The 13,321-nt window shown below is 41.2% G+C and overlaps 1 protein-coding gene across 11 annotated transcripts in view; it reads left to right on the forward strand.

The window, feature by feature from the left end:
- Nucleotides 1-13,321, forward strand: part of neo1a (neogenin 1a) — a 248,723-nt gene that overhangs the window by 226,450 nt on the left and 8,952 nt on the right. For 9 of the 11 annotated variants that reach the window (XM_049597522.1, XM_049597561.1, XM_049597586.1 and 6 more), the window contains exons 17-20: nt 2,899-3,131; nt 8,901-9,039; nt 10,420-10,527; nt 11,979-12,173. In XM_049597522.1, coding sequence (XP_049453479.1) covers nt 2,899-3,131; nt 8,901-9,039; nt 10,420-10,527; nt 11,979-12,173 — 675 coding nt within the window. The remainder of the gene's footprint in view (nt 1-2,898; nt 3,132-8,900; nt 9,040-10,419; nt 10,528-11,978; nt 12,174-13,321) is intronic. The other 2 variants (XM_049597552.1, XM_049597612.1) reach the window with 1 other exon arrangement.

Raw genomic sequence — 13,321 nt, forward strand, 5'->3', positions numbered from 1 at the left:
AAACTGAGGGAAAACTTGGTGAACTTAGGTTGAGAGAGTGCTAAGTTGAATATGTTATAATAATATGACGTCTTAACTGAAGAGCAGGAAATGAGGGACTGCACCCGCATCTGAAACAAAATGTTACACGGGCAAGTCGGCCTCTTCCTGCAGTGTATTCTGCTGGCTAACACTGGAGACTGTATTCTCCTTGGTAAAGAAAAGCAGCTTGCATGCCACTCCAAAAACCTCAGTGCCTCTCCACAACCACATGAATTCTCTGATCTTCATCACACACACACACTCTGACTCAGTCTTGGGAATATAACGAGGCCAGCTCTGCACAAAGAGGTGTCAAATGGAGCGAGGCGGAGAGGAGCAGAGAGGACCAACAAGTGGTCAAGGAGGAGTGTCATTGTGGGTGAATGACCAAAGCTTTTTCCTCCCATCACCAACTAAACCAAGGACAGAGCAGAGAGACCAGCAGCCAGGAGGCCATCTTGAAGCGATTATCCTTCAGTACGGCAGCCAGAAGCTTCTTGTTTCAGCCCCTCATACACACTCACATACTGGGTTTTATGGAGTGTAATGGGCAGGCACCTCACACACAAACACTCTCAAGTGTTTTTTGTATGAGCACATATACACACTGTCACTCTTACATAAACAGATCATTAAACGACAGGCTGTCGTTACACAACATACTGAATACCATTTATCATATTTAAGTGCTGGACTGCAGTTTTAATGGGGCTCCTTAAAGGTGAAAATTACTAGATTTTAAAATTTAATTCAGTACTTAGAGATGAATAGACATGATTATCAGTAGCTGTAGCTCTCACTTTACTGTCTTTGTTTGTTTTAGCATTTCAGTAATGTCAAATCAGCAAACAGGACAGTATTGTATTTAGTTTTTTGCATCAGTGTGATTAAGTATGTTGATTTTTCAGGTGCCTTTTTTACCGCATTGGCCAAAAGCAGAAACTTTCATCTGGTAATTTTATCTATAAACTGTTTCCCAATAAAATTTCCTGTATATAATAATATACAGTATATTGATATCACAAAATGACATACTGAGAAAGTACAGAATCAATATAGAACTGATTATAGTACTGTATGCCTCTTAATATAAAAAAAACAACTAACTAATCTGTCTTATTTATTAATTTGTTTTTTTATGGGACACTGCACACTAACAAATATTGTTGTAGTTGTGTCAGAGTTAGCCAGAAGGCTTATTTCAATATCAGATGTTACAGTCGCCCTAAAAAAGAATCTAAAAATAAAATTTAAACAGGTGTTTGAATAGTTTAAAGCTGCTGTTAGTAACGTTAATAAAAAAATAAATAAAATAATAATAATATGTTTTGTCATATTTGCTAAAACTGTCTCTAGGTAGGACAGGTAATCTATAAAAAAAAATCATACTCCTCTGCCTACTCTATTACCTTGTAGTGTTTCTAATGGCATTACTGCATGTGAACGAACACAGCCAATCAGAGCTGAGGAGTCTCTAACACAGCTGTCAATCATGTCAATCACTGCTCGTGAACTGAGATCAAACTGTCAAATATGAATCAAGATGAACAACTAACTGCATAGCCTGTTTCTTGTTTCATGTGTTCTCAGAAACACATTTTAGTGCGCTGTTTAGCTGTAAAATGAGAGTTTGTCCAACTGGTGAGCGTTGCTTAGTTTCAGTCGGATTGTTTTCAACATGGCAACCTGACCAAAGTCTCATTTTACAGCTGAACAGTACACTAAATATGTTTCTGAAAACATCTGAGGTGAGAAAAAGGCAATGCAGTAACAGAATCTTGATTCATGTTTGATCAGCGTTGACTTGTTTGACAGTTTGACCGCAGTTTACAAGCCGCAATTGACATGATTGGCAGCTGATTTAGAGACTTCTTGGCTCTGATTGGTTGTTTTTGGTGTGCTGTGGTGGATTCTAGCAAATGCCATTAGAAACAGTTGGAAAAGGAGGAGGGACGTGATATTTATTATTTAAACGTGCAACATCCAAACAGTAAAATGGAGCTGTTATAAACCAAACTATCTCACATCATTATAATTGTATCCTCACAATGGGAATGATGCCAGCCATTATCTCGTATTGATTCAAAGAGGAAACTTTCCCCACAAGGTTTTTAGCGAATGCATTTGAGCCTGAGAACAGAAGCAGCACTCTACACACACACACACACACACACACACACACACACACACACACACACACATACATCCACATGTCCGTGACTCTCTTCTCTGCCTGCAGGCTCCGTTACTTAAAGCCTCTGTATTCCTTCTATAGTTTTCAAGGACATGATGCAGTTTGTTGACGTCGCTCGGCACAGAGGGAGATGTTCCAGTGCATTCAGTGTCCTTCTGTTTATCCACTTTACATTAAGATGTCGTGAAAAGCTCCATGATGTAAACATTTCTGTATCGCCTCTCTCTGAAAAGAGCGGGTCAACACCAAAATGTGCGTGTTTGAAAAGTTGGCTGTAGGATTGTGGGTATCTGCTTTCAGCCTAGTTTTCCATTTTCTGTAATCCTTTCTGATGAATAGAGTATCTCTTCCTCTCTCTGTAGTGCTACAGTAGCTATTGATAGAACACCACGTACTTCTATATAGCAGCCAACTCTGTAGATTCGTCTTACTGTAGAAGTCTGTTTTTCTAATAGAATCTTCTCTCTCTTTCTCTTCACCCTTCCCAATCCCATCCTTGTTGCACGGATCTTTTTCCTCCCTCCCTCCTCTTCATTTTAACTCATTAACCTTATTTTCTCCCGTTCGTTGCTTCCTGCATCCTGTTTGACTCCACTGTCTGATCCGCCACGCTTCTCCTCATGTTTTAATTTTGGTCATTTTAATTTGTGTGCCTGCATGCGGGTGTCCTGCCTGACGTGCAGACCCCATAGACCCCGATGTTGACCTGTACGAACTCTTCCATGCTCCATACACCCCAGTACCAGACCCCTCTCCCATGATGCCGCCCGTGGGCGTTCAGGCCTCTGTGCTGAGCCACGACACCATCAAGGTGACCTGGGCCGACAACTCGCTGCCTAAGAACCAGAAGATCACAGACAACCGCTTCTACACAGTGCGCTGGAAGACCAACATCCCTGCCAACACTAAAGTCAAGGTAAGAGATTCTAGTTCCTGGTTTTAATGCATTTATTTAATTCAGCATGCAGATCTTTTAAAAGTATTGGATTCAAAAGACCTTGTTCTGAAATTCTTACTGTTGTAATCGACGAGGATTTCTCCCAGAAAAGAAGCTCCACTTTAATTTTTGAGCTCCCTCTCCTCTTTCTGGTCTAGCTCAGCACTTTTACGCCTCCATAACTAGCTTACAACTTTGTGTAATTCACTAAAGTACAACTCAAATCATTTCAGTCAGATCAAACTTTGGTGATACGCCTTCATTTAATACAGTACGATTTCTGTGTATTTCAGTGCTGTGGGACTTTGTGCTTCCCTTCACGCCTACACTTAGCAGAGAGTTGTATTGATGTGCTGAAAATAAAAAGTAATGTCACACAATGATATATAATAAAGTATTCCCACAGCAGCTCCTGAGCACAGTGCTAGCATAATGCTGGTGTTTGTAACTGAGCAATAATCTGTTTTCATCCAAGTTTTGAAGCTCTATAAAGAGAAGTAGTCACTGTTTTTAACTGAGAAATTCAGCCTCAGAATTTAGTCTCACAGCGTCAGACTTCCTCTCAACCAGAGATGAAAAGGTATGAAGATATCATATCACGATTATAGTGACCGGAGTTGTCAGGGTTATCAGTAAAATCATGGTTCTGTTAAAATGTGCAGTGGTGCAGTGGTTAGCATTGTCACCTCACAGCAGGAGGGTTCCTGGTTTGAACCCAGGGTGTGGGATCCCTTCTGTGCAGAGTTTGCATGTTCTCCCCGTGTCAGTGTGGGTTTTCTCCAGGTACTCCAGCTTCTTCCCACAGTCCAAAGACATGCAGGTTAATTGGTGACTCTAAATTGTCCATAGGTGTGAATGTGAGTGTGAATGGTTGTCTGTCTCTATGTGTCAGCCCTGTGATAGTCTGGTGACCTGTCCAGGGTGTACCCTGCCTCTGCCCACTGTCAGCTGGGATAGTAGTACAGTTGATTTTGAGGGTGTAGATTAAGTAAAATCCTCTTTGCTTTCCTGTTAAGGGTTGTCAGACGGTTCAGCTCCGGGGCGATCTCTAACTGTAGTGGTTATATTAACTCACCATGGTGTATTATATTAAAGCTTCTTCTTGATGGCTGTACAGTAGCAGGCCTGCAGCTAAGGATTAATTTCATTATCTGTTAAAGTTATAATCCTTAATTTTCCATCCTGTTTGATTTGGCAGCCTCCACAGTAACAGTGGTGACAGCACTAGTGATTAATACCACAGCAAGAGGAGCGTTTTGGTAGCCAAATGGTTACAGAGTGTTGCATGTCATACCTCTCCTCTTGTTCTCTGTCTACCCCCGCCAAAAAAAAAAAGAAATCTTAAAACAAAACAGATAAATAAAGCAGAACAGCAACTAGTGTATCTGGTTACAGCGCAGCCAAACAAACTCATGTTGTCTTTGTAAAGATGTGAGTCAATAATTGACCCTTTTCTGTAACGGCTTGAGCAAACACAATCTGACTTTCAATGCTGCATACTCTTGGAGTAGTTTTCTACACGACAACAGGGCACATTAAAGTTGCAGTTCCATTATGTCCTGCAATATATAAAACTGATTCAATATCAAAAAGTGACAGTTGTCTTATTTGTTTTTAATGAACCATTGTGGTGACAAACACACTGCGTTTTCTGTGGCTGCTTCACAATGAAAGCCAACCCATGTTATGCCAGTTGAGCACTACAGTAGCAGCAGCAGCTGTAAATGTTGGGTTTGCATTAGCGGTCATTTAAAGGGGGGAAACATCCTAATAAAGATTTCCAATATTTTAATTCCATGGAAAAGAGAAAGGAAAGTACAACTAGTATTTGTGAACATGAGCTCCCCTCTCTCAAAGCCAGAAACCAGCGAAGTTAGTGTCAAACTTGTGATGTCGTCAAGCGTAAAGTCTGGAGCTTGTCCATAGAAAATGAATGGGAGCCCGTTTTTGTGGACCCACAGAATGTTTGGTTTCTTTTTAATACAAAATGAGCCTTATTCTGTTGTAGTGTTCTCAGGTCTGAAGCAGAAAATGTACCCATATACTCAGAGTAGTCCCCTGGGTGCTCTCAGCATCATCTAGGCCAGAGGTTCCCAACTAGACCAGCCACAGGGTCCAGATTTCTCCTCAGTCATTAGTTTAAGGTCCACACAGTTAAATCTGTTGAGTGTTGTCCTTGTGTTTGGCCATGTCTTCGAGCTAGTTTGCTGTCTCTGTTAAGAAGCCGTCCTGTCACTCACTCTACAGCAGGAAACAGCACTTCAAAATAAAAGCTCTCTGCTGGAAATTCACCGTACTTAAAAATAAAGAATGTTTTTTTTTTACCAACTTGACACGTTTGCAAGTCACTTGTGGTCCATTCAGAATGGAACTGCAACCCACCAGTTGGGAACCACTGATCTAGAACATCTTTCCCAAATCATTGGCAGCTCCAGACTTTATATTTGATGACATCACAAATTTGAGTTCAAACACTCTAGTGTTTGGATTTGGGAGAGAGTTGTTCAGCTATATTTTGGACTGTCTTTGACCATAGGAATAACATGTATGAACTTTGAAAATGGGTGTAGTTCCCCTGAGAGTGAACAGTTAACACCGGGGCTGATATCAAGAACGCTAAGACTGGATTACATGATTTTCCCGTGGACCCCTCATTTCATAGGCATAGACAGGCAATCCATGGAAACCTTAAGGAATATAACTTTAATATTGCTATGATATTTTTCATTAATCTGTATATTGTTTAGTAAATACAAATCAAAATGTCCTCAGATTGCTTGTTTTGTCCAAACAACAGTTCAAAATATTAAAGATCAAATTATCTTCTGTTTGAGGAGTTGAAATGTTCAAGTGCAGCACTAAAATATTACATTTATTTACTGGATTCAGTGTTATACAGATGCAGATCTAGTGTGTGTGAAGTCATGTGAGTGTAACATAGGCGATTAAATAGAGTTAAAATATTTGTAGTGAGCCACAGTGGGCTGAGTCTGAAACAAAGTGATTGAGATTCAGCCTCTGATTCTTGACCTGAAGCTCAATTATGATGATTACTTATCTCTGAGTGCTGGATTAGAGTGTGTGTTTGTTGTGTGTGTGTTTTCATGGCTGCATGCATGTATGCAAACCTGCGGCCAAGCAGAGCTCTGATAAAGGCCTACGTTTACTGATAAATTATTCAACAAGGACAAGACAAACTGAGCAGTAGAAAGAGTGTAGATCTGACTGTGCATTCTCCATACAGCCGACTGAAAACGCACACACACACACACACACACACACACTCAGCAGTCAAGTCTCGCGGCTTGATGCTCAAATTGGTTTGATTCTCTCACTGTGACAGTAATTAAAGAGTTCCACAGGCTCATTATGTTTCTGTCCCATTAACCAAACTCAATATATTACCAAGTGTATTACGTCTTTTCTGCAGTTTTTTCCTTCTTCACTCTGAAAACTGCTTCGTGTACATCCTGTCTGTGTGCGAGTATATCTGGAGACCAGTCTAAGCAGCAGTGATGCCTTCACCTTAATGCTGCTGTTCATCATGTCCTCTCCACTCTTAGAGCGAGTCTAGCCAGACAAGCTTGTACATTATTGAAGAGACGACTGCTCTCAAACTGGCAGCGTGTTCCTTAAGAACAGAGTGTTTTCTTTTCCTATCCCACTGCCCTCCGTTTGACAGCCCCCACCGGAGAACTGCACTTTTGTCATAGCACGCAATGTTATAGATAGGGCTGTTAAAGAGCGGCGAGCCTGACTCGACCCGGAGTCAACTCAGGCCAGCAAATACCAAGACACTGGTTATATAACTCAAGATTTTTTAATTTGCAATATGCCCCTTTGGTTTTCCATTTGGTGCGACTGTCCCTGCTGCATTTGGTTTTACAGCTTTTCATAATGGCACATTTGTCTTGGGGTAGCGCTACAGTTCACAGAAAACATGACAGAGCATCACAAAGTGTAAAAGCTTCTGGTTCCACTCAGTGGTCAGTGTGTAATGTGTCCTAACGGCTGCACAACATTCACAGTAGTGACTGTGGTTACAGTCAGTCTGTTAGTTTATTTAGGTAAAAATGAATTTCAGGTGTTTTGATGATGGATTTTTCTTTGCCTTATCTGATAGTTAACGGAATATGTTTAAGTTTTGGAGTATTAGCCAGGGAAAACAAGACATTGGACGATTTGTGAAGGGTGTTTCTCACAATTCACATGTTATCAATTGAAATATGAATCAGTTAAACAAGAAGATCAGCAGTTTAATGAATCAACCCGTTTTTACTCCTAACTTGTCAAATACCGACGCTTTGTCAGTTCCTGTTGGCGTCAGATACTGACCAATGAGGCATCCTTTAGCATAAGAAACACACCCAGTCGTGTCATTATTTGACACTCTGACCACAACTGCAGTTGAAAGAGAAAAAAAGTTTGTATAGGGCGGGTGGGTCAAACAAACACAGGACTTTCACCCAGGATACAGCTGTTTGTGTCCCGTGTGAAACCAAAAATCAACATAGACCTATTCTAAGAACGTAGTGTAGTCATCTAATGAAGTACTTTTGTTATGTAAACTTAATGAAGTTAACGTAAAAAAAGTGAACCTATGTTGAAGGTTCATTCTGAAGCAAGACTGTGTGTATTTAACAAGCAGAAAAGTGACATTTCCTGTGAACATGAAAGTTTAATTTGAAAGGCACTATGCGTGTAATGAGTGGAAATTGACATATCGTCCCTGGCCATTCAAAACAAATACTAGATGGGTACTGAGCAGTGGTGGATCCTGTTATAGGTGACATAGGTGGACGCCTCTGGGTGGTGCCAAAATTGCATTAGCTGTTGTTCTTTGTTTGTAAGAAATACAATAAAAAGTATATATATATTTTAATGTTTTTGGGGGGCGGAGGGTGCCAGGGGAGGCTTCCCTAGGGCACCAAATGCTAGGTCTGACACTTGTACCTGCGGTGTCATAGTTTAACATTCAAGGCCACTGTCTAGCAGCCACAATACATAGGGCACAGATGTAACATGTCATGAAGGTGGGACAGAGCGGTGTCCTTTACTGGCCACACAGACTCCATCTCTGTAGCGTGTGGTGGCTGTCGCTGCACAGTGTGCATAATGAGTTATAGCCAAGTGATAATGCAGTTTGTTGTGGAGGGTTTGGAAGCCAAAGCTGTATTAACTGATACAGAATTAATTTACAGGATGCAACCATTTAATTGATTCATTTTAATGTAAATGTAAATAAACCCACAAGGTTGCTCTGCTGTGTCACGTTACCTCTGGTGCCATGAGGTATTCATTTGAATCCTTTTTTATTTTTTACACGGTGGTATAAAGTGTTTATCTGTTGTTGGGCAGCAGAGCTTCGCACAGAGAAGGAAAATAGACCAGCCATGCAAAAAGATAGAAGAGCTGTGCGGTGTGTTCAAAGGCAAGCTCGGCTTCCCTGGTCAGTGAAGCAGCTTCAGTTGATTATAATGGTTGCAATTTGCTGCGGCAAACCTAACGCAGCACATCTTTGTCCCATGTATTTCGGCTGCAAGTGTCTTTGACAATTTGACAATTTGGGGGAGAGAGTGTTTTGAATTGAGAGTAAAAAATAAATGTTAAAAATGATAAAATTAGTTTATTCTCATGGCTGACAAAATACGTTTGACTCCCTGGAGACTTCATCAGTATTGACTAAATGTAATCTGCCATTAAACAAACTGAATGCCTATTTATTGTGTTTGCCTGTCCCTTCCCCAGATGGCCAACACCACCAGCTTGAACCACATGGTGACGGGTCTGAAACCCAACACGCTGTACGAGTTCTCCGTCATGGTGACCAAAGGCCGCCGCACCAGCACATGGAGCATGACTGCACAGGGCACCACCTTTGAGACCAGTAGGAGCAAACACACACACACACACACACACACACACACACACACACACACACACACATTATTGTGCAAAAACACACAAAATGTCCATAATCACAGAGACATAAACCAACAGCATGTCCAGTGTAACAAGCCCCTGGCTGGCCGGGAGTAATGTTTCACTTTTTGCAGCCCAAACAGAGGGAGAGGACTCGCCTGTGGAAAATCAAGCTGTCACTGCTCAGTATAATATAACCGAAATAATAACAAAGGTATTTTTTAAATAGATCTCACACTAACTCTCAGTGAAGTTGAAGAAACTTGCAGCAAATTTTAATAATTGCGGGATATAATTTCAGCAGCGCTCGGTTCTCTGAGAGTCAGTCGGACTAACCCTGCTTCAACGCAAAAAGTGCAACTGGACAAATCACGAAATAATAAGAATTATTATAATGATAATCATAATAATAATGCGCTCCTGTGTTAAAACAAATGTTGACATGTTTCTCTTGATTTGCAGAGCCCTGGCCAGGTGTATGAGCCTGAGGAGCAAACCGAGACTTGACTCTCTTATGGGTTCAATCTTATAGAACCAAACACATTTTGTTTGGTTCATTAATCTTTTCCTGATTCATTATTTCATTGCTGTTAAACTTCATGTTGCCTTTTGCTTGGCACAATATTTGAGGGATGGCAGTGAATGATTACTGTCTCCCTTGAGTCCGCTGGATCCAAATTGCATAAATTGTCTGTATTGGTGTTAAAAATTACTCTTAGTGCCGTCTTCATTGTCCTTTTAAATCCATCGGCCATTCTGTACTGAAAATACAATCCCCTGAGTATTTGTATAAGAGTCCTTCAGTGCTGTGTACCTAATACTGCAGATACTAAAGTGTCAGAGCTAATACTTCATCGTGAGTAGGAACTGCTGAGCTTTAAGTTGCCTGACAATAAACTGGACATTAAAAACAAAAACTAATTTTCTTTGAAACGGCGCCTTATTGGATTGAGATTTATTGGACGTTAAAAAAGGAGTGGAACTTTTTGTTGTTTCTATTAAGAGGTGAGGAAAACAGCCAGTTTTATTCTCTGCCCAGCCGGGGGTTTGTTTCACTAGTGTGCCAGTGGGTTTTATCTACAAGGTCATAAACACACACAGGGATGTGCAGACAAGTCACAAACTTTAGGTCATCACTTCTGAGGGCACCAACAAGATATACACAACACATAGAAACATAAAATGCACATGCAGTATCCAAACATATGTGCTAAGTTATACACTACACATATGCAAAGAAGACACATACACAGTTAACTAACATCTAGTGAGTGCATCATGTCGTTGAATTTAGATCTGAACTTATTAACAACACAGTAAATGTCCTGTCTTAATCCCCCCACAGTTCCCAGCTCCTCCCCGAAAGACGTGACGGTGGTGAGCAAAGAGAACAAACCTCGCACCATAATTGTCAACTGGCAGCCTCCTTCTGAGGCAAACGGAAAGATCACAGGTGAGCATCAAAAGCCCCGATTCCACAGGGCAGTTCAGTTCGGTTCAGTACAGTTTTTTTCTGTTTCCACTGTGAAAATGGAACCGTTCTGTACCGTCCCCATTTTTGGTCCCCCCTCTGTTGGGGTACCTAGCACACAGATCTGGTACTAGAAGGTGGAACTGAGTCAGAGAAAAAAAAATCATTCACTGGGCCGACTTCCAGCAACTTTTAAGGTGGAACATTAACTTGTTATGTTACTCAGTGTATGAGCTGATGACGTGAATCCATCAGCACACCTTAAATTTCTATTTTGCTCTGAAAATGTTGGTGTGCAGCCTCGTTCTGTGGACGATAAACAAGGTGCAGACTGATAAAAGAGGAAATACAGTGAGTGCTGGATGGAGCAGTGAGTGACAACAACCCCGCCCACATGTAAGGGTACTGTTTGTGGTGGAAATGCTAGGGTCTAGGTACCATGTCTGAAGGGTTACTTTTGTTCCAAAGTAGGGCTGCAACGATTGGTCGACTAATCGATGACTAATCGACTATCAAAATATTCGGTGACTATTTAAGTAGTTGACTAATCGGTTTGAGTCCTTTTTCATGGAGACGTACTATAAAAGTATCCCAAAATACTCTTGTTGTAGCTTCTTACGTTCAGATATTGGCAGCTTTACACACTCTCCTATGACGGTGAACTAAAAACCCTTTGGCGTGAGTATGAAACAAGACATTAGATGACATCATTTTGGGGTTTGGGAGAGACAGACTGACATTTTTCAACATTTTAACACATTTTTCGATGATTCGACTAATCGAAGAAATAATCGACAGATTATTCGACAGTGAAAATAATCATGAGTTGCAGCCCTATTACAAAGGTACCATACCGAAAGTGTTTGGTAGAAACGGGGCGAAAGTCTATATCGTATGTTACGTATGTATCGTATGTTATTTTGTGGTCTCGCAGATAAATCAATAGCATTGAATCTATATATGCTACTGTATGTCCATCTCTAACTATAATAAAAAATCTGTGTTGTGCGACTGAAAAAGATTTCTGAATGGTTGTCTTTAATTTTAGCTCTTTGTAGAGGCTCTCCACTAAAAGTTGACTAATTAAATCACATTAAGGTGGAGAATCGATCCACACAAAATGATTACGCACATAAAATGTCCAAAGAAAATGTATTTTCCTTTTACTTTTCAGCCTTTTTATCCAGTAATGATCAGAGAAGAACGTCCATCTCGGTCTGATTACTGCACTGCAGGCTGAAATGCTTTTACTAAAAGGAGATGCAATGCAGTGTATTATATAAATCCAATAAAGACTGTGATACATGATTCTGATTGTGCAGTTTGACTTGGAAGAATTAAGCAAAGTAGCACAAAAACATTGAAGTTGATCAGCATTAAAGCCACTTCATCTTAACGTATTGGTCCCTCTCTTTCTAACCTTCCTCTCGTAGGCTATATCATCTACTACAGCACCGACGTAAACGCAGAGGTCCACGACTGGGTCATTGAGCCAGTGGTGGGCAACCGGCTCACCCACCAGATCCAGGAGCTGACGCTGGACACCACCTACTACTTCAAGATCCAGGCCCGAAACTCAAAGGGCATGGGCCCCATGTCTGAGGCTGTGCACTTCCGCACTCCGAAGAGTAAGTTTGGAAAACAAGATGAGATGGGAACAAGATAAGGTCCAGCGGTACAATGAAATTGCATCCATCCTTTTGACAGTTAATCCCACCTAGCACTTAAAGAGCTGTATATTTTTTTTCTTCAGGAGTTGGTGAAGCTATAGAAGAGCTAAAAGGCGAGATAATGAATATTGGATTTACATTAGTCAGGTCGCCAGAAGCACAACTCCAAATGAATGCTAATTTTGCAAGTGTTTGCTGAAACATCGCACATGCCATAACAGCTCCATTAGTGGGGAGTCAGACCGAAAACTTTAAAGCAAGGAAGGGCGCTGTTTTTTTGTGAAGGCATATTGTTTAAGGAGCCAGTGAGACGACTGAAATGCGGCTTTTCAGACACCAAAACACTGCACCAGGATGTGTAATACTCATAGACTTTTCCCAAGCCTTACAGGTTGAAGATGACCGAATTAATAAATCATTCATTTTCTGTAGCCGCTTATCCTGTTTGGGGTCGCGGGGGGGCTAGAGCCTATCACAGCTGACTTTGGGTGAGAGGCAGGGTACACAGACAACCATTCACACTCACATTCACACCCAAGGGCAATTTAGAGTCACCAGTTAACAGGCAGCATGGTGGTGCAGTGGTTAGCACTGTCGCTTCACAGCAAGGGTGGGGGATTCGAACTCCGGGGTGGAGTAGCACCTCCGTGTGGAGCTTGCATGTTCTCCCCATGTCAGCGTGGGTCTTCTGGGTACGGCTTCCTCCCACAGTCCAAAGACATGCAGGTTAATTTGTTCAATACTGCAAAGTCTCTCAGTTAGGCGGTGCTGCATACGCTTTGTTTTGTTTTTATCTGAATATTTTTTACAGGGCTGCATCCTTTTTAGGGGAATGTTTTGCTCATGTGGTGTTCAGCAAAGCACTTAAAATCAGTATGTGTTTTATTGTGTTATTCGTAGGACGTTTTATTTAGATGCTTTGCTCCTAATATCAGCTTGGCTGTGTCTGTAGTACACTCTTACTGTTTGGTTTTCTCGCTATATTTCTCATTCTTCTACGTTTGCCTCTTTCCTCCTCACAACCCCCACCTCTCACTTTAATTCTGTCTCCCTCGCTGCTCTTTTCAGCTAACCTGTTTTTTGCTTTTTATTGTCTCTCCCTCTCC

Source organism: Epinephelus fuscoguttatus, linkage group LG2 (assembly GCF_011397635.1).
Source record: "Epinephelus fuscoguttatus linkage group LG2, E.fuscoguttatus.final_Chr_v1".
Taxonomy (NCBI): Eukaryota; Metazoa; Chordata; class Actinopteri; order Perciformes; family Serranidae; genus Epinephelus; species Epinephelus fuscoguttatus.